We start from the raw sequence: 24,409 nt of genomic DNA on the forward strand, positions 1-24,409 counted from the left end.
TATTTATTTACATAGCAACGCCAATCGCGTGTAAAAATAATTCACTAAAGATGTAAGAATATAAATGTACTTACTATCAAATCGTTGTAGAGATTCGTTTAAAAATGCTTTGAAACTATCGAAAGAGAACACAATTTATGCTTGGAGGTAAGTCTGTTTTTACGTTTTTGCGCGCTTTTTGGAAAAGGACAGGGAAAATTTTTTTAGTTCGTGATTTCAATTTCGCCGTGGCCCTCTCTGGTCGATAGTGATCGACAATTCAATACAGCTTTACTCCCGTAAGATCGTAGCGATCGTTGGTTTGTCTTCACATTACTGGCTTTCTAAACACTTTTAACCTTGTAATATCTTGAAAAAAAGCTTAAATATACGATTCGGAAGAAGAGATCGCTTGAAAAATCACGAATTATAAAAGATTTCGCAGACGATGTTACACACGTGTCAGAACACGTAAACATAAACTTTGATTTTATTTAAGTTTCGAAACATCCTTGAACATTTTCTAGATTCAGTGAATTCACGTTGTATTCACAGTGATTTGGCATTTCAGTATAAAAATCTGGTGATTTCATTCACGGATCCCAATGAATTTAGTGCCATTTTGAAGTAAAGAGGCTCAATTCACTGATCCGTAACAGAGCCCTATTTTAAACAAATAGTTTGAAGCACGTACACAGTCTCGCCCACAAAGTAATTTCGAAGTTTATAATATACAGGCAAAAAATGAAATCATCCCTGATAAAATTATTTGTCAATTACACTTTTCTGTATCAAAGTACAATCTCCGTGTTTATTCTGTTAAGATTGTTTGAGCCTCTAGAAGCTGGAGTGTATTTTTGAAAATAATCGCTGCAGGGACACTTCACAATGTCCTTCATTTCATTTGGTGCGGTGCAATTGGTTCCTTGGTGTAATTGATTCTGGTTGAGTGATGTGGGTGTTAGCACCCACTGTGTTTACCTGACAACAACAAATTAAAGAATTATACAACAGAGTTTCAAATTGTCAGGTAAAATTGATATCCATTCATGAAGACTTCGTCAAAGCACAAAGCAGTTCTTTGGTTTTACATCGTTAGGTAATATTCATTCGACAAATCTAAACTTAGTAAATATGGAAAAAGGACACTTTAAACTCCAAGTGTAGCTTTCCGTGATAAGACTTGTGCCTCTCTGCAGGAACACGACTTACGCTAGTTAACAAAACAGTATGATTCAATGCCTGAACTGAATTCATAAGACCTCGTCAGAGCTCAGATAACTATGCCGCAATAGCCTGGAGAGCTTGCTCACAGGCTAACTAAACAGATTATTTCAAACTTAGTTTGTAACACCTCACTTCTGATAAGGATTGCAATCATTTTATGACGGTCATCTAAATCACCAGCGGGATGTTCACAAAATTCACTTTCTCCAAAACCTCAGCACTTAGTGCCTCTTGTGCTCAGTAATACTGCCAGTACTTTTTAAAGTTTACAAAGATCTTGGGCAGTTTTTGGTAAGGCTCTAAATTAATTGTGATCTTAATTTTATTTATTACCCATTTATCTATCATAGATTAAGTGAGGAACTTCATGGCGCAGATCCTTTATGACAGTTCACGGACACGTTCACTGCGTCAGTACAACAGCAATGTAGAGCCTTCATCTCACATTCCCGATACTATGTCAGTTTCAACTAATCTTTCTCAAGTTAACAACATGAGCCAAAATAGAAATTCCCCTAAAAAGAGGTTATCACGCCTGGAATTACTCAGAAGTGATTTTAGCAAGAAACTTCAGCTTGAAAGAGAGGAGAAGATCAATAAGTTACGAGTTATTCAACAGGAAAATAGTCTTAAACAAGGCAGTAATGGTGGAGGAATGGTACGAGAATTCTTTGCGGAGAGAAGAGCAATGGAGGCTACAAGAAAAGGACAGAAAAATCCCGAATTGCTACCCCCGATTGAATCACATTTTAAAATGGTCAAGGAGCAAAAACAGGACACGCTATCACAAGGCATACTTAACAGCGAACAACTTTCAAAAACAAACTTGTCAGCTGGGAAGCGAAAAAGTTTGAAACAGGAACCTCCATCATCACAAAAACCATTGCCGTCAAAATACTCAACAAGGAATCCAGCAAGGAACATTGGTGTCAATGTACGGAAAAGGACAAAGGGTATAGATAAACAAGACCCACTTCCTCCCGTCAACAAGGGTGGTTCCAATGCAGCAAGAAGAAAGCCACCAACTCCTAATAAAAGATATGAAACTCATTCTTTCTTGGTACAAGATGATGGCGAGGGTTTTGAGGCTCCTGGCCCATTCATGCCTGTTCCTCCTATTCAAAGAAAACCAAATGTGAAACAATCAAAGGTTCCGTTACCACCCCCCAGTCGTGAAGAATCTGCTAGTGATTATGACGATGCACAGAGCACCCTTACAGATTATAGCAGTGTAGCTCCAAATTTAAGCAGACTGAAAGCAAAGGCACTGAAGCAAAAACAACTTAGCAAGCAAAAATTAATTATCAGTTCTTCAAATCAACCCCTGGATGATGTTGATAATGGCAAATTGACAGACTTTCAAAAATGGCAGTTGGAACAGGATAAAGAAAGGGCAGAGCGGTTAGAAAAACACAAACAGAAATCTGAGGTGTCTCTTTCTCATAGAGAAAATGAACTTCTTGTTAAGATACAGGAAGAGCAAGCAAGACTTGAAAGGTTGAAGAAACAGAGAAAAGAACTAGAAGAACAGGAGAAACGGCAGAAGGAAGAGGATGAAAAATGGATGGCAGAAAAACGCAATTTAGAAGAACATGCCATCTTGCCTCAGCAACACAAACCTGCTGAAGATTCTAAACAGACCAAGAAAACAATTCCAAAAAAGGTGTCAAAACCCCACAAACAACCAGTAAAAAAAGAAACTCCCCCTCCCGTACAAGCACCAGAGGATGAACTTGATCAAAGTGAGAATATCCATGACAATGCTTACAATAATTTTTACGAGGAAGCAACTAAGGGCATTGGTGAGGTTTCACTTGATGTTGCCCCATGTTCTATCTGTGGACGTAATTTTGCTCCAGACAGGCTAGCCAAGCATGAAAAAGTGTGCGCAAAAAGTAAAAACTCCAAACGAAAGGTTTTTGATACAAGAAAGCATCGCAATGTTGGCACTGAATTTGAAAAGTATGTGGAAAGTGGAAAACACCTTGAGGAGCCCAAGAAAAGGGTAAGTATTTCCGTATGTCTTTGGCCTTGAATCTATGCCCTGCTTTACTTCCTGTGAACAAATTCATACCTTCACAAGCTCCATCTATACATTTAGACGGGAAACACTCAAGGAAAAAAATTCGGCCTACATAATGTATGCTGACCAACCATGACCACATTACGTGCAATACCCAAAAATCAACACAGGGGTAAACCTCAAAAATCCCTTTTAAGTTAGCTTCTTCAAACCCTGCAAGCCCAAATCAAACATTACAAAGGATGTTCATACTCAACTTCAATTCCATGTGTGGCTCCCGACAATATTTATACCCAAACACCCCCCCTCCCCCCTTTAGAAATTCCAGTTAGCTTTACACTTTTCTTAAAATGTTTCCGCCTTTGAGAACCCTTTCCCCATCATAATTTCCAATGGCCCCCAAGCTCTGTTGTGTGGGTTGTATATTATTTTTATGATACCCATGGCCCAAAATACCCCAAATAATCCTTTACACCTCTGCATCCCGAGTATACCTCTTCTGGAAAAACAGTGCTGATTAGAAACTAAACTTGATGTTATTTTGATTTCAGCCAAAGGCAGACTGGAGAGCTCAACATGAAAATTTTATCAAAGCTATCCGTTACGCCAAGGGATTGAGCAATGAGCCTCCACCACCAACTGAAAACCCAGACTACGTCCAATGTCCACACTGCGAGAGGAAATTCAATCCTGCTACAGCTGAAAGACACATACCAAAATGCAAAGACATTAAAGCCAAGCCTGCTCCTTTGAAGAAAAAACGATGAAATTTATTTTTATTCTCGAAAACAGATAATATTATAGAATTTAGAATTGGATCAAATACAGTGTGAAGAACTTTTTATATTTTAATTTACAGACTATTATTCTTTTAGTTCTGCCAAATATTGCCACGTGCACATCTGGGCTGGAACATTTATTAAAAAAGAATCCAGTATTTTGCTGAGGCATTTGACTGTAATATTATAGTGTTGGCGTTTTTCTGTTAAACAACACAAAAATTGTAATGAATTTTAATTATTATTTTAATGAGTGAGAGTGGAAGAGAATAGAAATAAAATTATTTAATGCTAGTCCTCTGGTTTAGAAGACATACAGAAAATGACAAAAAAATAACAAAGGCATTATAAAACCCCAAGACATCCATGTTAATTTACTGAGAACACACCAAAGAATAACACAACACAGATATTGTAAAACACATTTAATGTTCGAGAGGCAAACAACACACACTCTTGCCTAACTCTCATGTTATGTCATGACCAACAACATACGTCTCAGTCGGAATAAATACTCTTCTAAGTTTCAAACTCGCAGATAATCTCTGACTTACTCTTTCGTAGTTATAAAATACATATGTACAAAATATCTGTATAAATATTAGATAAATATTAAGTCTTCAGGCCAACAAACTACCAGAAAAAAGGGCAATAACCATCATATTTGCAATGGCTGTTTCACTGTTTCAATCTCAAGTGTTCAAAAAGAAACAATGGTTATTGTGGTTGAAATACTTCCAGGCAAACAATATACAATGCACTTGACTTACTCTGATCAATGAAAACGGCAAAATAGAAAGAAGGTTTGAAATGCCTTTATAGCGAAGGTAATCAGTTAATGAAGAATAGAAAGTGAAAAAGCCAAAACAATTTTGAACCTACGGCGGTAAGAAAGAAATTTGAAGACTTAAAACACTCTCAATGGTTCACATCCCAGACCTCCATATCTATGTGTATGTATAAACAAAACTAACTTCAGATTGTTTAGTATATACTTACATTGTATACATGTCCCAAAACAACAATAATTACAGGAAATATAATGCTGAACTTTGAAAGGTATTAAGAGAATATGCAATCAGATTTTGTTAGTGTGGTTTTGGTTTTCAGGATTTTATGGTGTTTGAGCTGCAAATAAACAGTTTAAACCTGCAGTTGAATGTCGGAAAAGACATGAATGAGTGTTAATTTATGAAACAGGGTTGCATTTAAGTAAAAAAAAAAAAAAAAAAGAAATCACAATGGAACCTTAAAATCCTGAATTACCAAACACTTACATAACGAAGTGACCTTTCTAGGAAGAGTATTTCAAATGTACAGTACAAAACAAAAAAGTACAAGATTTTGCAGTTCGGATAAAAACAGATTACAAACCAGGTTCAAAATCACATAACCATTGTAACAATATCACCACAAGTCCTAAATAAGTTTCCCAAGATCAAAATGACAGTCTAAGGGCATAAAACCTGCAGAATGTTAAAATCAATTCTTTTTCTTTTTTTTATTCCTCTCCATTTTTTTCCCCTTATTTTTTATTTTTTTTTAATTTTTACCCAAAAAACCTTTGAGGTTTCTATTGAGGGTAGTACCATACAACCTAAAAGTTTGTATTTCTTAACAGTTGCCAGCCATCAAAAAGACTTCTCTTGCAAGTATACTTAGTTGGGTTACTCAGAATTTTCCTAAAACCATTTCAACACTATGAAACAAAGCTAGTTTAGGTAGCTTGACATTGTTATCAACAATCCCACACAGAGGGTGATGGAAGCCAGCTTCCATCATATGAGATAACAAAACAACTACCATAAACCAGCTGTGTTCACAGCACACCAACCTTTTGAGCCTTGACAACACAAATACAATCCCCCTGGTATTTTCAAGACATTAAAATTACATAGTTAGGGCAAATGTATCAAGATGATATTTCTCTTTGTTGATCAGCTGCTGAATTCAAATGCTTATGACTAGTACTGTCAAGGCTCAAAGGGTTATACAATGCCTTAAAAACATTTTCAACAGAGATCAACTTGTCAAAGTTTTTCTGTCTTCCTTTTTCTCAACGAATAATCATACACTATTTAGCTGTAATGTGGAACAGAACCACGCAGTTGAGCTGCTATTTTGCTTTCTTTTTGATGACTGCCTGCTTCTCGTGTTTATTGAAGGGTGAACAATAAACAGAATGAAAAAAATTCCCAAAACAGATGCCCAAATCTTAAAAATGTGACATCACAGAATGGTTAATTTTTTGTCACTGTTCACCTCTACATGCAAGACATTTTAACTGATGTCACGTAGTCATCTAATGGGTTACTTACTTTGGTTACAAGATGAAATATTGCAATCACCACATGACAAATTGCATGAAAACAAGAATTTGTACATATATATTTAACTGCTCCAAAAATTGAGCAACCTTATATAATAAACCAAGAATATAAATGGTGTCTAACTTTCCTCTCAGTCTAAAGATGCAAAAACACAAAGCTCAATAAACCGATGTCAACTTGACATAACTTCACAGCTCTTTTACCACTGTACTTGTAAACAGTGTCAGACTACGAGAGAGGTGGAAGCCCATAAGATACCTTGCTTTTTTCTACCCTGCCGCGTGCAATGCACATCTCTTGTACAAGTGTCCAGAGTTAGGTAAAAATATTCTGTACTTGCCAACAACAGCTTGGAAACCATCAGCCTTAACAAGTCAATAAGCGAAGCCCGGTTCTTCCACTGGCGCAAGACTGAATGACGTGTTCATCTGGATTGGCTTGAATGACAATACTGCTGGATCACAGCTACGACTATGCCTAGCATTGGAGATACTCTGAAATTTTAAACCAAAACAAAAGTTATTTTAATTAGCTGAAACCATTTTACATGACTGTGAATTTCTAATTGTCAATATTTACAGGTGTGGCATCACTAAATATAACAGCTAATAACCTACACAAACAGCCTTTATAGCAACAGTGTACAAAATTTGTTGTCGGTGAGGGCTTTTCCATGGCATAATAATAATAATAATAACCATAATCAACTTTATTTATAGAGGGGAACACATAACAGTAAAAAAGAAAAACCAGGGGCCCCTAATATAAAAAAAAATAAAGAAAAAAAAAAAGAAAAAAAAAAAAAAAAAAAAAATAAAAAAATATAATAAAAAAAAAGAAAAAAAAAAAAAAAAGAAAAAAAAAAAAAAAGGAAAAAAAAAAAAAAAAAAAAATAAGCATTAAACATGATTACGTAAGTTGCTAAAGATTCATCCCTAAGCACATTGACGTGAAATTCTTTTCAAACCTCTGGCACCTTCATAATATTGTCATTGGGAATTCTTTCCAACTTTGCTGCTTCGGGAATTCATTCAGGATAAAATTTACAGATTTGCACTTTGAAAGCAAGGTTTTGAGGTGAAATAAGCTTGTCTGTAATAAACATACATAAGGGCTATTTTAAAAGATGTCAATTACAGAATAAAAATAGTGAGCATACTTACAACAGCCTGCCTCAAACACCTGAGCGAACCTCAACTTCTCGCAAACTAACTCAAGTATTTGTGTCACATAATGTAAACACAACTGTGGTGTTTACACGAACACAAAGTTAGACAGAATAATGGGTATGCTACTTACTCTTATTCTAATTGGTCTTGGTCTTGACAGGCCATGGGTATGCTTCTTTATTAGAACAGATTTCTAAAAAAAGGAAAGTCCAGTCAATGAAACGGAAACTTGTATATCTGATTAGAACCTGAATGTGCAGTCCAGTTAAAAGCCCTTTATTTTCCTTCCCTGTTGTATAGCTGAAATTATTCTTCAAGGACAGTTACTAATTTTGAACTCCCCTCATCAGCAAGGTGGTGCAATTGTGGTCTATTTAAGTTAAAACTATGAACTTGAGTTTCTATGAGCAAATTAAAAGTCAACAAGGTGCAGTCAAGCTCACTACTTCGCTCACAAAAAAACAAGGACAAGGAGTGTAATAATTTGTCAAAACCACAAATTTTAAGGTATTTTTAAGCCAAAAATAAAGAATATTTTCCTTTTTCAGGCAGCATGTACACAAAAAATTGTGTTCTATCAGTGAGTAGCATAACCCAGCAACCGACTATTGGGTAATTTCCCAATCTGATTGGCTATGCTAAAGGGCAGTCTAATTTTCGATAGACTGTCCTAAGGGTGCACGCAAGTAAAAATGCCAAAATCACAAACCAACACTATAAATAAACCACTTTCACTGAACATTTCGTTGAATAGATCAGTCTTTTGGTTATGCCAAAACAATAGCGAAGCCCACAAGGTTTAAAAATAGATTGCAAATGAAAATAACCTCCACAAGGCTAAGAAAACATCAGCATGTTCCAGTGCTCGAAATTAACTTTTAGGTCTGGTGTTCCACAGGACGAGTAGGCTTAGAATTTACTCGTCCCAGGAGCAAAGCTACTGGTCACTCTTTACATTTTTTCCCACGTGTAATGGCAAATGCAATAAGTAATTTGCGCCTGCAGGTAAATACACACCAAATTATGATCAAATAATTTAACACAACCATATAATATGCATTTTTTTTAGTAAGTATTACTATTACTTTGTTACACGTAAGAGCTGCAACGTACATATATGCATCACTGATTTGGCCTCGTGTGCCTTTAAGCAGTTTGAAAGTTATTTGTTCCGATCGTCAGGGAATATTGCGTGTTTGTTCCATTTGGAAATTCCCTGCAAAACTTGCAAAAAGTTTTGTTTTCTTTTTCATCAAACTGGACTGTGGAGCCATTTGTACCTTTCTTTCCACGATTCCCAAAACTTCCGTGTCCTTTTGGTCGGAGCTGCAAAAGGCATTAAAGTTGTTGCTTTCCTCCAAAGAAAGAACTCAGTGAACTTTAAACTGATTTTCGTTTGGACATTTCGACAAAACAAGTTGTATTTTGGAAGAAAATATATCAAGTTGAGCAGACACGAAAAGCCGCCATATTGCATCCCACGATACATTTCATTTCGAATAGAACCCAGACTTTTACCTGCCAAGAGAACGCCTGGCATTTTTTCTCGTTGTTTCGAAACATTCGTTTTCGGAAATTCTTCGTTTGCTTCGACACATTTAGTCCTTTTGGTACACTACAAAGGCAATTCTTTATCGGAGAGCTGTAACTTTACTCGTCCAGAGGACTAGTGGCAAAAAAATCTACTCGTTTTGGGCAGTTTTCACTCGTTTTGGACGAGTGGACGACCGTTAAGTTCGAGCACTGTGTTGTGAGAGAAATAGAAGGAATTTAAGCGAAGTTTTCGTTTTATGAGAGTGTTTTAGGAACACCAGCTCTGTATCGCATCAATCGTTTGCAACTTCTGAGACAATCGTAAGCGATGGAAGCGATCAGGGGGTTCTCATATGATCATCCCAATCGCCTGGTATGAGCGAAGACCATACGAAAAACAATCATTTTAGTCCTAACTCCAACAAAATTGCAGCCTTCAATGGAAGAGCAAAACTTGTGGCCTCCTATCTTCTCAGTTATTGTAATTTTACGGCAAAGAAGTGAAAGAGAGCTAGAAAGATAGAACACAGATGACCCAAGCAATCGTGATCGCCCCAATCGCCGCCGACGTTAGCGATCGTCTGTAATGTTCTCATATAATCGCCCCGATCGCATGAAAACGTTTTGAAGTGACAGAGGCAATTAAAACAATTGGGGCGATTATATGAGAACCAGCCTTAAAAAACTGATAAACACAATCTTCAGGACTAACTACATTATAAAGCTAAAAATCTGCTATTGAATTTATCAGCCAATCAAACTTTGATTCTTATTAATCCTAACAATGCTTTTCAACGAGTTGCATCAGCCCCAGGTGATGTACATACAATGAAACACAAAAGGCCATTTGCACAAGAATTTATAATTTCGTCAGGTTATCCAATCCTAATGACGCAATGCTATGCTGGCATAGCAATTTCTCGAGTTACCAATCACGATAAAATAAACAAACACGACTCACAGGGAGACTGAAAACAACAATCACAACCGAAACTAGGCAAGTCTAATGAAATGTCAAAGTAGGAAGGGCCTAACAAAAATTACGCCTCTCAACAAACGCATGAAAAGAACGCAACAATTGGAGGTCACTTCAAAGGGATTTTTGATGTGTGGCATTCACACTTCATGCACACAAATCATTAGAATAAACATTGCCACATTTAAAATGCGTGCACGAGTAGGCAGAAAGATTAAGACAATAAAACCTATTGTTTTAACCAAATGTACGCCTGATAGCCCTTACCTGTTGCATTTTCTCGAAGTTTAATGACGGCCTCGAGAAAAACTCCTCGTCTTCGGCGAAAACAAGCCGGTGTTTTTTCCTCGAGTGGCCTTCACTTGTATACGTAGTAGGCCTCACTCTTGCAGAGAATGCAGAATGTTTGGACAAAACAGTGACTTTACCAGGTGGACTTGAGCTGAGCAACAGCGGTCCTGTCTTTTTAGAACAAAGTTCTTTGATTTCATCGTCGCTCGATGAACTATCGTTGCCAGAGCTGGCGAACTGTTGTAGTAATTTGTGAGAGTTCACTTGAGACCACTTTCGCTTCTCCGGTACACTATTTTCTCTAGCTGGAATTTCTATCGGTAAAAAACCTCTGATGTTTTCTTCACTCGTGTCCCTCTCTGTATATATATTTTCCTTCGCTTCTAGTTGTTCTTGTCCCACGAAAGACGACTTGATCTTTGCAGATTCCTCGTGTGTACATGTGTTGTTGTTGTTCAGTGTCTTGTCGGCTGTTATTAAATCAAAGTGAAAACGACAAATATTAAAATTGTGATATCGTTCGACGTTGTGACTGAATAAAAATGTGTTTAAACTATTCGATTACCTTTATTTATCTCCTTCAATTCGTCATCCTCGCCTGTACTCTCCTCTAAGTCAGACCCGTTCTGTAAAAATAGCTGAAAAAATAAAATACCGGGAATAAAATTGAAATACAGCTTTTCCATGCATGGGCAGCTATAAGAACAAATGAGTTTCGTGTCAACACAAGAGTTGTTACGAAGAAAGAAACTGCATGAACTATTTTTACCTGCGGCTCATAAGGCTTGACTTCATTGATGGATTGGTTCTTGAACTTGAGAGCCAAAAATTTCAGCATTTCTTTGCTGAGAAGTCACTCGCTCAACTGATGGATGGCGGGAACAAGATCGTTTTCCCGCGAGTTCCTGTGGCGTCAAGTTGACGTCGCAGCGCCCCTACAAGAAGAAACCAAAAAAACACATTGGTATCAAAGCTTATACGGTAGACAACATAATCATTACTGCTTTATAACATACGCTTTTTCAAATTCTTCATTTACACTCAGCAAGAGTCCAAAACTGATTGAAATGCATTTCTTGCGGTCGAGCAGCGATCACCAAAACAACTCAAGCTATTAATTCTTGTTTTCTTGCTGCATGGTAAAATATAAGCGTCCTTTGAAAGCTTCAACGAGAAATTTTATTTTTGGACCCTCAAACAGAAAACAGGAAATTAACTTTCAAACGAGATACTCGAGCCAACTTACTTACGAACTGAAAACACAACACAATTGGAAATTGTAGATGCATCTAACCCAGCTCCCATCTTCGATTCACCATAGTTTTATTTGCATGGGCTTGATATAAATAAAAGCAAGGCAAATTTCGAGAAATAAACGAACATGACACAAAACATAAACTAGCACTTAATCTAAGAAAGACCTTCAAAGGTTTAAAGTAGGTTTAAATACAAACTCGTTCACATAAAACGAGGAAAGTCGTACATTTGGGTAAAGGCATAAAAAATTCAGCAGAAGGACGGGTGGTTGTGCCCTACGAAAACACCACAATGTTCAGAATAACTCACAAAATGCAAACCAACAGTTTCACCTCGATGAAGTATTATGCTTTGAGCAGAACACTAAACCATTCAAGTCAAAATTCTGCCTTCGTCTAACTTGGCTAGCGGAAAGGAAAATTATGAAATAAGCTCATTTCCAACTCACAATGAAGGCCAGGTGCCGTTGACAAAGAAATGCGTGTTCGCCGTTTCTACTCCTTCGCTCCCCCGCGGCAAGCTACTTTTTCGCTATATTTTAATGAGAGCACTAACAACGATTCGAAACAAAATATTTCTACAGACACAACGACTCGAAGGATTCCAAGAACGTAAAACTTCAAAATAATACCGCACAGAAGGAAATTTGGCAAAACTACAGAATACAGGGCCACTCACTCATTCTCAAAGTGTGTACTAAGCATAAGCTGATTTATACGTATTCAACGACGGTTTCAAGCATTTGCGCGAGTCAACAAGCTCCTGAAACGAAGTTTGTACAACAAGATTAGAAGGAAAAGCCGTAATAAAGGAATACCTTGAAGCGAAGCCCGAAAATCTACCGTGTTGATTTCATCGTACGTTACAGCTTCCAGTTGGAGTTTGCAAGCGACGTAAATGAACACCCAGAGAACTAAATAAAGCTCTTGGGACTGAATCGAAGCGATCTGATTGGCTGATAGCGTTGAAGACAGCCCATTCACTGCGGTGACAGCCGGCCGCGCGCGACCGTGACCTCGCCGATATCATGAATGGCAAAAGTACAATTGAGTAAATAATATCAGCTTACATACACATACAATGGACATTCTATCTTCTGCTTTACAAGTTTAGGCATGAAAGGGCAGCATTTTGTAGCTGGCATTCGATTGTGGATTACATGACCTGTACTTAATAATTCTTACTTTATTCAGAAATAACTTGCAAAACAAAAGCTGTCACTCAGTGGCGCGCTGGGAGCACAGTGGGGGCGGGAGCAAACAAAAGCGATCGCGCCACGATAAATAAATTCAAAGATGGCATAATTTCCGCCACTCGTGTACATGTCCGGAGCTCTTTCTTCAGTGATAAGCGACTGTACTTGCCTTCGTGGTTTATTATACCATCTGTGCGTTTTTAGCAATCCCAAGCCCGACTGAAATATTATCCCTTCTGACCACGACATTTTTGAGACTCTACCTGGACAAAACTTGGTCACGCGAAACAAATGTCAGACATGTCCCATTAGCAGTATAATGATCTTATTCGGTAAAAGAAGCGCACAATTTTTTCTCTCTTTTTTGTCCATTCTTTTTTGGCGAGCATTTTACAGAAAGGACGAAGCATATTTAGAACAAAAAAGCTTTTGTTAGCATAAGGAGTTTCGAGGACAGTTTAGTGTAAATTATGGACACTGTCAGCGTCATTAGACTCATTAGCGTCAGCGCATGACAAAGTAAGTCCAATTTTGCACCCTAGTCGCTTGTGGAAAGTTATAGCTATTTACCAATTAATCTTTTTTAACATCGGTTCTATGTGAAAAACATCTCTTAAAAATGAACCATTTATGTTTTTTTTTTTTTTTTTTAACGAACATCAAAGGTGTTCAGTGATCAGAGAGTGACTGAGGCAGGTGGTTTCATTGCCCTGACTACAAAAGACCACCCACAAGAGACTACTATGAAAATATCGGTAGCTCATGTGTTTACGTAACTCGTCTAGCAGATGGATCATTTGATTCATTCTGTCCCGACAGCCTGTTTCAACAGCCTTTGCTTTAACATGCACTTTAACTCGACTCAACGACAAGAACAAGGAGAACATGTTGTTTAGATTACGGACATATTATTACCCGCGATTTGATACCGGAAAACGCGCGCAGCTGATAATGGGTTAATGGGCCTTGGCAGTGGCAGCTATTGAAAATGCCTGTTTCCCTTGGAATTGCTTCTAGCCTGAGTAGCTAGCGGTATTGTTGTGTTAGGTTTTAGTGCGTAACTCCGCCTCCCCAAGCCACTCGTTTTCGCGGCTTCGCCGCTTGCTTGTGCGCGCTTTAAAACCGGCCCCAAAACCCAACAACGCCAGTTTCTCGCAACCTCGTTCCCAGGGCTTTTTGCCTTAAAAACGAGGTTGAGTTTCTCAAAGGAAAGACGATAAAAGGACTGTGATACCGACCGATTTGGTGAACTATAACTGGCACATATGAACTTTGTTTCTCCCCGAATTTCTCAAACCAATTTTCAATTTCGTTCCCATTGGAGGCTCGATAAATCGCGATTCCACTTACTCAAAACGCAGTATCTCTGTCATAAAAAAGGGTCGGCTTAAATTAGGATTAAATGTACTGTTCAAAAGGCTGATGATCCATCCGTGTAAACAAAGATTACCTTACTATAAAATTTAAAATTCAATTTTTTTTCTCAGTTCAGGGTTGAAAATAAGCAGTTTATATTTATTTGATTTATTTAGCTTTAATTTAGACTTGCGCTCTAGCGACTAGGCAATTTTAAAACATTGGAAACGTCAGCATTTAATTTTTCATTTTCCCATACATTCAAATTTCCCATTTTCCCAAATTAGGCATTTTGATTACTGACGGCACTGAGTTTTATTTTTACATTTTGCCTGTTACTAACCTGAGATCATGCCCTTCTTCCCTACTTTTTCCCTCTCCCTTTCGGAAAAAGAACGCCCGATCGCAGGTTAATGTCACGCACAATCGAAAGGACACCGTTTATGTGGGAGAAAGGTAAGGGGAATAAGTGTTGTCCTGGACCCGAGAGCTGCCTGCCATGGGCGAGGCCAGTACTCGGGGCTAGTGTCAGCGAGTGGCATATAAGACCGTGAGATGGGTGTCACGGGGCACAGAGGCAGGGTGGCGTGTACCTATGCCAAGCTCCTGGAGGGATGGTAGCGAGGGGAAGTGGATGTGTCCACCGTTTCTCACCCAAGCTAAGGCAACCCAGGCATAGCTTCAGTGTGGGACTGAAGGGTTGTCGCCAGCAACACTTATCCCCCAAACCGTTTATTAAAGAACAACAACAACTAAAATGGTATTACAAAAATCGCTTTTTTATATATATATATATAAACTATAGATAAACTGGATATAACATCACAAATGAAACAGATGTAAACTAGTAGCCTACAAGAAATGCTTTGTCTGAGTGGCAACAGTAGAGCTATGAGATAAATGCGGAGGGTGGGTGGGGAAATAAACGCTTGAGTCCAGCAGCTTAACTGAATTGCAAGTGAAGATCGTCTGTGATCACAAGAGTAAACAGGGGAAGGCTGTGTGGATCTGATTGGCCGACAAGCTGTGAACGCGTGCAAGCTTATCATGTGTTTACGGTTCAAAGAGCGGGGTACAGATTGCCGGAAAAACACATCCACGGGGAGAGCAAGGTTTAATTGAGCTAAACATTAACTCCAGTTTATGCTTTGGCAAAAACAGCCATTAGCCTGTTACTAGCTTTAGTACGTTCGTTAAATTCTCATACAAACCTTACCTAAATTTAAACCTAAATTTACCTTACACAAACAAGGGTTCTCACACCACGAGCTTGGGATATACCTACAGAAGATGGGACCTCTGTCTAACTGCACAGAGTAAATAACAGTGCAAATGGTGAAGAGATTCCTTTACTCTGTCGCCCGATTCTTTTCATATTTTTTTGCCCTTCTGGTTTCATAATTCCCCACATGCTCCACAAACTAAGAGCGGAGATTATTACGAACAAATTCCCGTCATCGAAAACAAAAGAGGGGTTAATTTCACTTGTAAAACATGAGTAAGATAAATGACATTATTACCTATGGAATATTATCAATTTGTGTCAAATCATTCGATAAAACTCTTACCACAAAGACCACAAAATCGAACTCTTTGCCTGGAAGGTGCTCAGAAGGCAGTGCTCGAAGCCGGCAACGATTCGACATAGATTTTCTCAGTTTGTGAACTGACGATACACAATACGCAACGTCTTTCAGAATATTTGATACTTCACGTGCATGTGAGTTGTGAACAAAGATAAGGAGATCTACAGAGAGCGCTGACAGATTATCTGTGGCCTGTAAAAACGAAATTTGTAAACTGAGGACTTAAAAATGGCACATGTTTTGAATTCGGCGCCAAACCATCCAAAAGTTATTCAATTTCACCAAATGGTCCGACCAAACCAAACCTTGAACACTATTTTTTTCCTCGACAGACGAAAATGCTAATAAATAGCTGATAACTGTAAACAAAATAATGATGAATGTTATGCTGCGAGCGGTCCCTCTAGCTTGAGACAGGAAAAGGCGAGAAAGAGCATTGTCCGTTCATGTACACTATTAATATCTTAATATTTCCCACTGAACATGCACTGAACTTTTATTTGATTTCCGGTCAAAAGGGGCAGTTGTTAGGTTTTCACTGTTACCAAAAAGCTAACACCCTACAAGAAATAGACAGACTATAAAAGGACTTGGGTGAGGGGCACATGACACCGACCGATCTATGATGAACTATATACCCGTCACATATGAACTTTGTTTTTCTTGATGAATAACAATACATTGCAATTCAATGAATTACAAGTCAGATAGTTCCGAAAAAAGGTGCGGGTTATAGGTTGTTATAGACCTACATATGGACCGGCCAAGTGTCGGAAGAAGTAGAAAGCAGCGGGCAGAGCCCAGATTTACTTCACCCGCCTTTGATGTGGTATAATTTTCTTCCTATTTATCATCGGTAATTAAGCGGGTTTTTTTTATGATTGTCGTAAATTTAAAAGTCATCCAAGCCGAAGTGTGATAAAGCGGTTTCCTGACGACTTTCGAAAGTAATCAAATAGTGTTTGTTTTGGTTTTCATTTCTTAAGCTTCAAATTCATGCAATTTTTTTTTTTTTTGCGATCAGCACGAAACCTCTTTGTGATTCCCGGCCAAGTGCATGTACAAAAACCTATCCAATGACCAGTATATAGTATGTACACCGGACGATCTTTGCCTCAAGTTCCGATTTGCCTATCACACTCACTATGGTCGTCCTAGCTCATATTAGTTCAGTTATTACAGCTGATTACACCGGTTTTAAGTTTAACATTTTTTTAGCAAAACCTCTCCCTTCTTAGACTTCTTACGCTCCGCGAGAAGACACTGGTAACAAGCGCGGGAAATTTGCAGCTGATTGACTCGAAATACATCATCGTCCTTCTGATTGGCTAGTTTCATCCCAGCGCACCGGAAAAAATTTAGATCTAGACAAACAAATAAGCTTGTTATGTTAGAAGGTCACCGCCCTTCTAAACAGCACATCGATTATTTTGATATTTTCGAACACTTTGTACTGCTAATCGTTGTAATGTATGTTTCTGATTTTGATAGCAATCGTGCAAAAGAGGAGATAAGACTAATTAAATCGGTGTTTAAGGCATCAACTTTCGGCCAAAGTGAAAGAAAGAAAATTGCTTTTTGTTTGCAACAAACAGTAATATCCATAAAGACTCGATCAACTGGGCATCTTTTATAAAAACTTTTTCCCAACTTTGACTGTGCACTCACGTAACCTATAAATTACGATAACCGTGTTTTGTCGCAAAAGGGTGAAAATTTTGCCTTAGCCTTTGACTCTGGAGTATCATTTTGTCTTTTGGTGTAAGTTAGGTGGGACATTTAACAGAAAACTGCGCAAAGGTACATACTTATTTGCCCTTCTTGCATCATATTATGGGACAGAAATCTTCAACGACCGGAAAAAGTGTCAGTGGGATCAAAGATCGCTTAGAATCTGAAATATGATACAGGGCTTCTAAGGTCAGTTTCGCAAGGGGATAGGGTTTAGAGGCCGCTTAGGCCTGAAAAAGACATGGGAATCCTTTATAAATTGCCTGAAATAGAGGAGTAGAGTTTGGGAACATGCAAGATCGAAAATGGCGGGAGATAGATTAAAACTGAACAGTATGATAAGTTAACAACTCCAATGCAATGAAAACCTCGTTGTCATCTTACTAGAAGAAGTGATCAGAAGTGTTACGTTGCTACTGATTGCTAAAACAAATAAATAGTTAAATAAAAATGCAAATAAGTAAATAAAAAATAAATAAATAAATAAACAAAAAAAAATGCAAAATAATTTGAGATGAGTTAAAAGTACTGATGCGAACTAATATTTCGTAAAACGAAAGCAGATTCAACGTGGTTGATAGTTAATATACCGAATTTACTCGAAGGTAAGCATACGCACCGCCCCGAATAAGCGCCGCCCTCGAATAAGCCCTGTAGTCCCGATGCAGCGCTTATTTGAGGAATTCCGTTTGACTAAAAACAGCACTACAAAGCAACTCTAAAACAAACTTGGACATTTATTTCCATCAAAAGTGATGTTTTGCAGCTTAAAGTGATTGTTTTACTGCTCGCCCATAAGTTTTTCTATCCCAACATTCTTACAATACGTATCTCTGTAGATGTTGTGAAGGCCTCCTCGTTTACGAGTTAACGATCAATGAACACGGGTTAGAACGAGATAAGGAGAATGAGATACGACTTTGTTAACGAGGAAAAGGCTGAAAATCAATTAGCATCCGCTTTTGCAATTCATATGCCTCAGAGCAATTGCCACTGATGTGAACACAAAGAATCGACAGGAATTTTAAGCACAGCGCAAAGTAAATAATGGCTTTATGTAATGACCACTGGACATAAATATTATATAGAACACATAATCATCAGGCCATAAATTTATTAAACATGCCAGTGACTTTGCACGAATTCTCGATAACGTAAAAAAAAATCAAATAGACTTCTTTTCTTTTGGAAAAGTTAAAATATCTTTTGTTCTTGCAAGTAAATTGAGCGTAAAAAATATTTCAGTGACTGGCTATTTTTCGTGAGTCAGTATAAACTGAATTGAAGAGAGGAAAATCGAAAAGCAATATTGAAAACTTGACAGGACTATTGTAATGATAAATAGCATTGAAAGAAAGCCAGTAGAAGAACGCTCTCTTTAGTTTTTGTGTAATTGTTTTGTTATTTACCCTACACAAGGTGCTTCGACGGAAATTGCGACATGCTTGGCGAGACATGTTAAAAATGAACTAGAAATTTTCATATTGTCAGCCATTAATACCCTACAGTACTCGAAGCTTCCAAAAGGTCGATTTTTGTATCATCGCGTGGTGTAATAATTTGACCCAAAACGAGCACGCTTCTTGTGCTTGCATGTCCATTTATTTGCTTACTGGACCATTATTTTTCATTAATTTCTATGGCCACTGGGTCGGATATTGGTATTTCGTTTAGCATAATTAAAACCGGCCGAACAAATACAAAAAAAAAAAAACGTCTGATGAAGTACTACGAATTCGAAGCTTGAATGAGGAAACAAAAGATTGAAAATGAGCAGATTTCTCAGTCGATATGGGCAACTATATTTCCTAGTAGCAATTTAGCCAAGGAATCAACTAACAATTCAGCCAATGCACGCAACAGACTTATTACAATAACTCGAAACGTCTCCTCGGTAATAAATAAATAAATAAATTTGCTAATGACCCTTGTGTATTCGAATGGTTGATATATATTTTAGTCATCACTGAAAAGGTTTTAAGATATAATATTTTTATTGAATTCGAAGAAAATAAAATTTCGAACCAACTAAGCATAAGATTTCCCGGGCTGAAAAAATAATTTATTTTCTTTCACTTTTGAGTTTATAAAAATTGAAACAAATTAATTTTTCTCCGCCAGCCCCTAAATACACACAGTATGAACTTACAATATCATACAAGCTGCTTGGAGATAAAGAAGATTTATACAATCGAGACTTCTGAATGGGAAAAATAAATTGAATAAAATAATTTTAAGCAAAACTAAATGAAAACGAGATAAGTTTAACTTGCATGCAAACCATAACATTCGATAACTCAGTATCGGCTTGATAACTGAATTGCAAAATAACTAATTTGTAGCCCGAGACATGCAAGGTTTCAAGTTTTTTCCGGGTTTGTCAATGACAATGAAAAACTAGAGATCAGAAATTTTCTAAAGCAGAACTAAACTTACCGAGTACTGTCAGAAACGGTAGCAGACAGGTTGAAATGATTCCTGGTCTAAAGCGGCTAAAATGCTGCAATGTGTTTCACAATCGAAACTGCCGCAGATTGCAGTAGTTTTCCACACCTTTGTCACGAAACCTCGACCATTTAAAACAACGGAAAGTCATGAATATGTATAATAGTATTCACGCTGTTTGTTCAGACTGGTTGCCAAGGTAACTCGAGAAGGGTGTTTTGCGCTTGCGAGCGCGGCACACGCGTGCCTTGAGCGTGTATTACCACTCTCTTGATTCTCTTCCTGTACTGTTCTGACCGTTTTAGAATTGTGCATGTAACGCAGCTCTAAACCAGTACCTTCATTAGATCCTTATAGTTTTATGTACTTGAGTTTAAAAGTGGCTTTCCGTGTGGCGAAGTAGGGACGCACAGAATCTCAGAAATGAATACTGTGTGACTACTGAGAAAGTACAGCAAAACCTAATTAACTAGCAGTTTCTGTTTCGACAGTTTCGACTCTCGACTAATGCTGAAGAGGAATTAAAATTATGACACGGCATATTATATTAAAGGAATGAAATTCGACTTATGCGAGGACAGCAAGATCTCTATCAGCCATAAAAATATCGATTAGATTTTCTCGCGATCAGAAAGACAAGTCGACAAGTAGCAATGAAAGGTCAACAGTCAAACAAAACGGCGTACACTAAACAGCAGAAAATTAAAAGGAAAGGCACTATTAATAAATCTTTGTGATCTGACTTGACGGATTTTGTTGTTGTGCACCTTCAAAATCAGAGCTGTTGTCCTCTCTTTGTATTTATAGCCTCTGTATTGATTGAAATCAGAGAGCAATAACAGCAATTTTTAAGTCGGTAAGTGTATTCGGACAGATTTTCCAGCGCGACAGACTTTGAGGTGACACTAATCTGATCAGTAACAAAGAATAACACGAACAGGGCATTTTTATACAAAAATGCTTTTAAAATGATACAAGTTATTAGTTAGATGTGCTTTAAAGATACCTACATAGGGAAATGATAATTACGTTTTTCTCTTTCCCTATGAAAAAATATTGAAGAGTCGAAAGGTTCTCGAATACAAGTGCTATATATAGTAGGCCTTGAAATTTTTGCGCTATAAGCAACCATAGATGCTCGTAATACCGCATACAGATCGATTTACTCCTCGATTTTTCTAAGTAAGACAATTGCTAAAATACGAGGCAAGTTAGAATAAGAGGATTGTTCGTTACCTTCGAAACCCGAGGGAGAACTCCGCGACAGGACAAAAAATGGCGTCGAATGCGCCGTTCCAAGACTAGAATCGAGAAGCGACAATCGTCCCTCTCTCAGAGCCAGCGTAAAGATAGTACCGGCAACAGATAGGGTATATCATGAATGATATCCGAGCCGTTTGTATGAAATCACAATACTGATCGATATAATTGACACAGACTTAATCTGAAACCTTTACGGCTGCCAGCGCACGAAAAGCTCTATGAGAAAGGAAAACATTTCAAGATTTATTTTGATAGGCTTGTTTTCCATGCATGCAAGGATATAAACGATATCTTGACTCTTCTGGTTAGTAATACTAAATAGCTTTGAGGTTTTCTAAATGATCCTAAATGGCCCGTAATACATTCTTTAAATAGTCCATGCAACACACAGCAAAGTGGACCAATGTATTTTCGTTAATACTAGCAGCGAGATATTCTTTTATTCTTTAAAATGTAACTTTAATTAAAAAACATTTTAAGAAGTGTCGATGCCTTCATTTTACAACCTTTACAAGGCGTTACATTAATTATCAAATCGGATGACAGCATTGGCTCTTTTGACCAATCAGATTTATCCAAGTTTATCGTTCGCGCCCCAACACCATTCGTCATTTCCCGCGCTTTCATTTCCAGACTTCTTTTCGTCGACTTAACTGGGATTAAAAAATGGACTATCCTTTCGATTCAACTCTGAAGACATTTTAAGATTCGGAACTATCTTTCGATGGTAACTAAGCGAGCAAACCACGATAAGGCATTCAGGAAATTAAATGAAAATTCATATTGTTAAACACCTCGCTGGCGGCTCAGATCCGTGCCGTCAGCTGTCACTGCAGTATGTTCCAGATATATTTATACTTGATTCTGATTGTCAAAGTTTTCAATCGAAAACGCCAAATAAACTTAATTGTCTACAAACTTCGTGTGCTTCGAAATTAATCACTATCTTTCAATTTATTTTTTAGATTTTTTAAGGCTGCTGTGACAAAGATGAACCAGGCCTAGAAATGGTAACATTGTGTGTGTGTGTTGTGTGTGTGTGTGTGCGATTACTGACGTCAAATTGCAACAGTTTTAATAAAATAAAATAAAATAAAATAAAGTTAAAAACGCGTAATTAATATAAAAATTACGTGAACACGAAGGGATGTTCCCAAAGCTGTCACCAAATTGTCAGAAAACTCTATCTTCAAACCATACTTCACTTCCCTTAGCTTCCTACGCCTCGAGTAAAAAGCTAAAACATGCAAAATCTCTCAAATTGCCCCAGCGTAATCTCTGAAATAAAACTTGTAAAATGAATAATTATAGTATTTTGTTTCTTGTATAACTAGGTGCGGCTAAACTCGGGTAGAATTAAGACTGAAATTAAAATATATTTGAATTAACAAACAAACCCCAAGGTAGATAAATATTTTGTTATCTTGGGAGGAATAAAAAATTAATTAATGAGCGTTGCTTTGGCAGCATTCAGTCATAGTATTAAAAAAGAAAAAGTGTTTTTCCTTGTTTATCGGTTTTTCCTCGTATTTTAGGCCAACAAAGGGAAAATGGTTCATGTATCTTATCTTTTCTAAGTTACTATATTTCATGCGAATCATACTGCGAAAACTATTTCATTCGATTCGACACTCAGACACATTACAAAGTCTGGAATCGAAACTAATTCATTCAATAAAGTCCGCAAAATAAATCTCGTCCTCAAATATCTCCAAGTGACTTGGCAAAGAGGAACTATAGATCCAAATAACTACATCTTGGAGAGAAAACTAGTGCATGCTCAAGCAAGGCTTTACTGCAAAATCATCTTCCCCTCACAAATAATGCATAATTCACACCGTTAGATACAGAAGTTACGGCTCACGCAAAGAGGAAAACGTTCTCGGGAATTGTTTGTGGAGGTTGGGAGTTCTGAGCTAAATTTTGGAGGAATTTTAGTTAATTACGTTAAAAATACTCACAGTTTGTTCAGGAAAGGTTGGCTGAGTGGCCGCAGAGAGAATCTATGAAAGCTTTTCTCTTCGCCGGCAGTCGTTGATTAAACTTAGGAAGTCTGCGAAAAGTTTCAATTTTAATTTAGTTCACTCGACAAATATCACTTTCGTAAAGCAAATAAAGCGGTGTTTTAAATATAAATGTAAATACAAATGGCCATTATTTCAACACTGGAACCAATCACAGTCGTAGTATTTTCATCTTAATAGCGTAATTTTGAATATCACTCCGAGATAACGTATTGTTTGTAGTCTAAAGCCCCGAAGGTTCTGGATATTCGCAAAACCAGAGAAAATTAAAAGATGCGGCTTCGCCATTTGCACTGTTTTGGCTAAAATCAATCCTCCCCGCTGTAGAAAATAAAAATAGCGTGTTTGTGAGGATATTCGGGGAGACATGTGTGTTTCCGTGACCAACTTGGATAGATGATGTGAAATTAAATTAATAATTACTTTGCGGAAAAGGAAGTTTTCATAGTAGCAAAAATATCACCCTTAGGCTATTAAAATAAGGCAGAAAAAAAATCCTTGAATATATAGTATATATTATACAAAAATATCTCTTTTTATTTCAGTCTCGTATTCGTCGAGGTGCAGAGCTTTTCAGAAATAATTGAACTTAGACTTTTTTGCGATTGGTTTAACTTTTGTCGGAAAGACACAAAATTAAAATAAATCCTGATTTATAGGCGGGATTCGAAGACTAGTATGATTAAGCCGTGATCAAACTGACTTTCGGCTTTTGTTTCCTTTATTTTAAGAGATTAAATATGCGTAGACTCCCCCCATCCACTGATAGATAACAAATTTTAAATTCAGTTTTTCGCTTTACAAATGTTGTACGAATAATCTTTGAATAAAGATACTTCATGCTTCGAATCAATACTGCAAAATGTTACGTTGTGAGTCTTTTTTCAAAGAAAAATAGCGAAATGCTAATTGTTAACTTCGATTAGCCATATTTATAGTTATATTTAATCACAAGAAAGTTTTAAATGTTGCTAAATTTTAAAACCAAAGAAAAATTACCAAAACTGATTTATTTAATCCACCCGACAACATCCACTCCCAAGTCCCCACGTTTGATCTTTAGCGCGAAGCTCTGAGAACGAGTGAATGAAAATCTGGGTAAAAACGCTTTTGTTACAAAAAGTAAGTGCTGCAACTAGCTTAAAATAAAATGCATGTAGGAAAGATATATTTTTAGTTTTGCCAAGGCCACCTAATCCATCTATAATTTGCGTGACTTTTTTTTCAACAGCTCAAAACTTGACC

General features: G+C 37.3%; 2 protein-coding genes across 3 annotated transcripts; one reads left to right on the forward strand and one right to left on the reverse strand.

Annotated features, from left to right (window-relative positions):
- Positions 1-7: 7 nt before the first annotated feature.
- LOC144636287 (uncharacterized) lies at positions 8-5,386 on the forward strand. Its single transcript, XM_078495459.1, has 3 exons — positions 8-147; positions 1,557-3,211; positions 3,781-5,386. The coding sequence occupies exons 2-3, from the start codon at positions 1,574-1,576 to the stop codon at positions 3,994-3,996; spliced, it is 1,854 nt and encodes a 617-aa protein (XP_078351585.1). The 5' UTR covers positions 8-147; positions 1,557-1,573; the 3' UTR covers positions 3,997-5,386.
- A 191-nt stretch (positions 5,387-5,577) lies between these two features.
- On the reverse strand, positions 5,578-21,206 carry LOC144636487 (uncharacterized). Of its 2 annotated transcripts, none has more exons than XM_078495707.1 (6): positions 21,114-21,206; positions 11,077-11,242; positions 10,873-10,945; positions 10,284-10,777; positions 7,638-7,700; positions 5,578-6,832 (listed from the first exon to the last, which is right to left on the reverse strand). In XM_078495707.1, exons 2-6 carry the CDS (start codon positions 11,143-11,145, stop codon positions 6,713-6,715), a joined length of 819 nt encoding a protein of 272 aa, XP_078351833.1. In that variant the 5' UTR covers positions 11,146-11,242; positions 21,114-21,206; the 3' UTR covers positions 5,578-6,712. The 2 variants fall into 2 exon arrangements, with proteins under 2 accessions (XP_078351833.1, XP_078351832.1); XM_078495706.1 differs by lacking the exon at positions 21,114-21,206 and adding an exon at positions 12,382-12,501.
- Positions 21,207-24,409: the final 3,203 nt, after the last annotated feature.

Source organism: Oculina patagonica, chromosome 13, assembly GCF_052425735.1.
Source record: "Oculina patagonica isolate OP01 chromosome 13, crgOcupat, whole genome shotgun sequence".
Classification (NCBI taxonomy): domain Eukaryota; kingdom Metazoa; phylum Cnidaria; class Anthozoa; order Scleractinia; family Oculinidae; genus Oculina; species Oculina patagonica.

Bases quoted from the DNA above. Each gene is read 5' to 3' on its own strand.
- LOC144636487 (XM_078495707.1), bottom strand. From the start codon at position 11,145: ATGCTGAAATTTTTGGCTCTCAAGTTCAAGAACCAATCCATCAATGAA. The intron at 10,778-10,872 runs GTAATCGAATAG...ATTTAATAACAG, and splicing joins ATTGAAGGAGATAAATAAAG to CCGACAAGACACTGAACAAC. The intron at 6,833-7,637 runs GTAAGTAGCATA...TTAAAATTTCAG, and splicing joins CAAGACCAATTAGAATAAGA to AGTATCTCCAATGCTAGGCA.
- LOC144636287 (XM_078495459.1), top strand. From the start codon at position 1,574: ATGGCGCAGATCCTTTATGACAGTTCACGGACACGTTCACTGCGTCAG. The intron at 3,212-3,780 runs GTAAGTATTTCC...TTTTGATTTCAG, and splicing joins TTGAGGAGCCCAAGAAAAGG to CCAAAGGCAGACTGGAGAGC.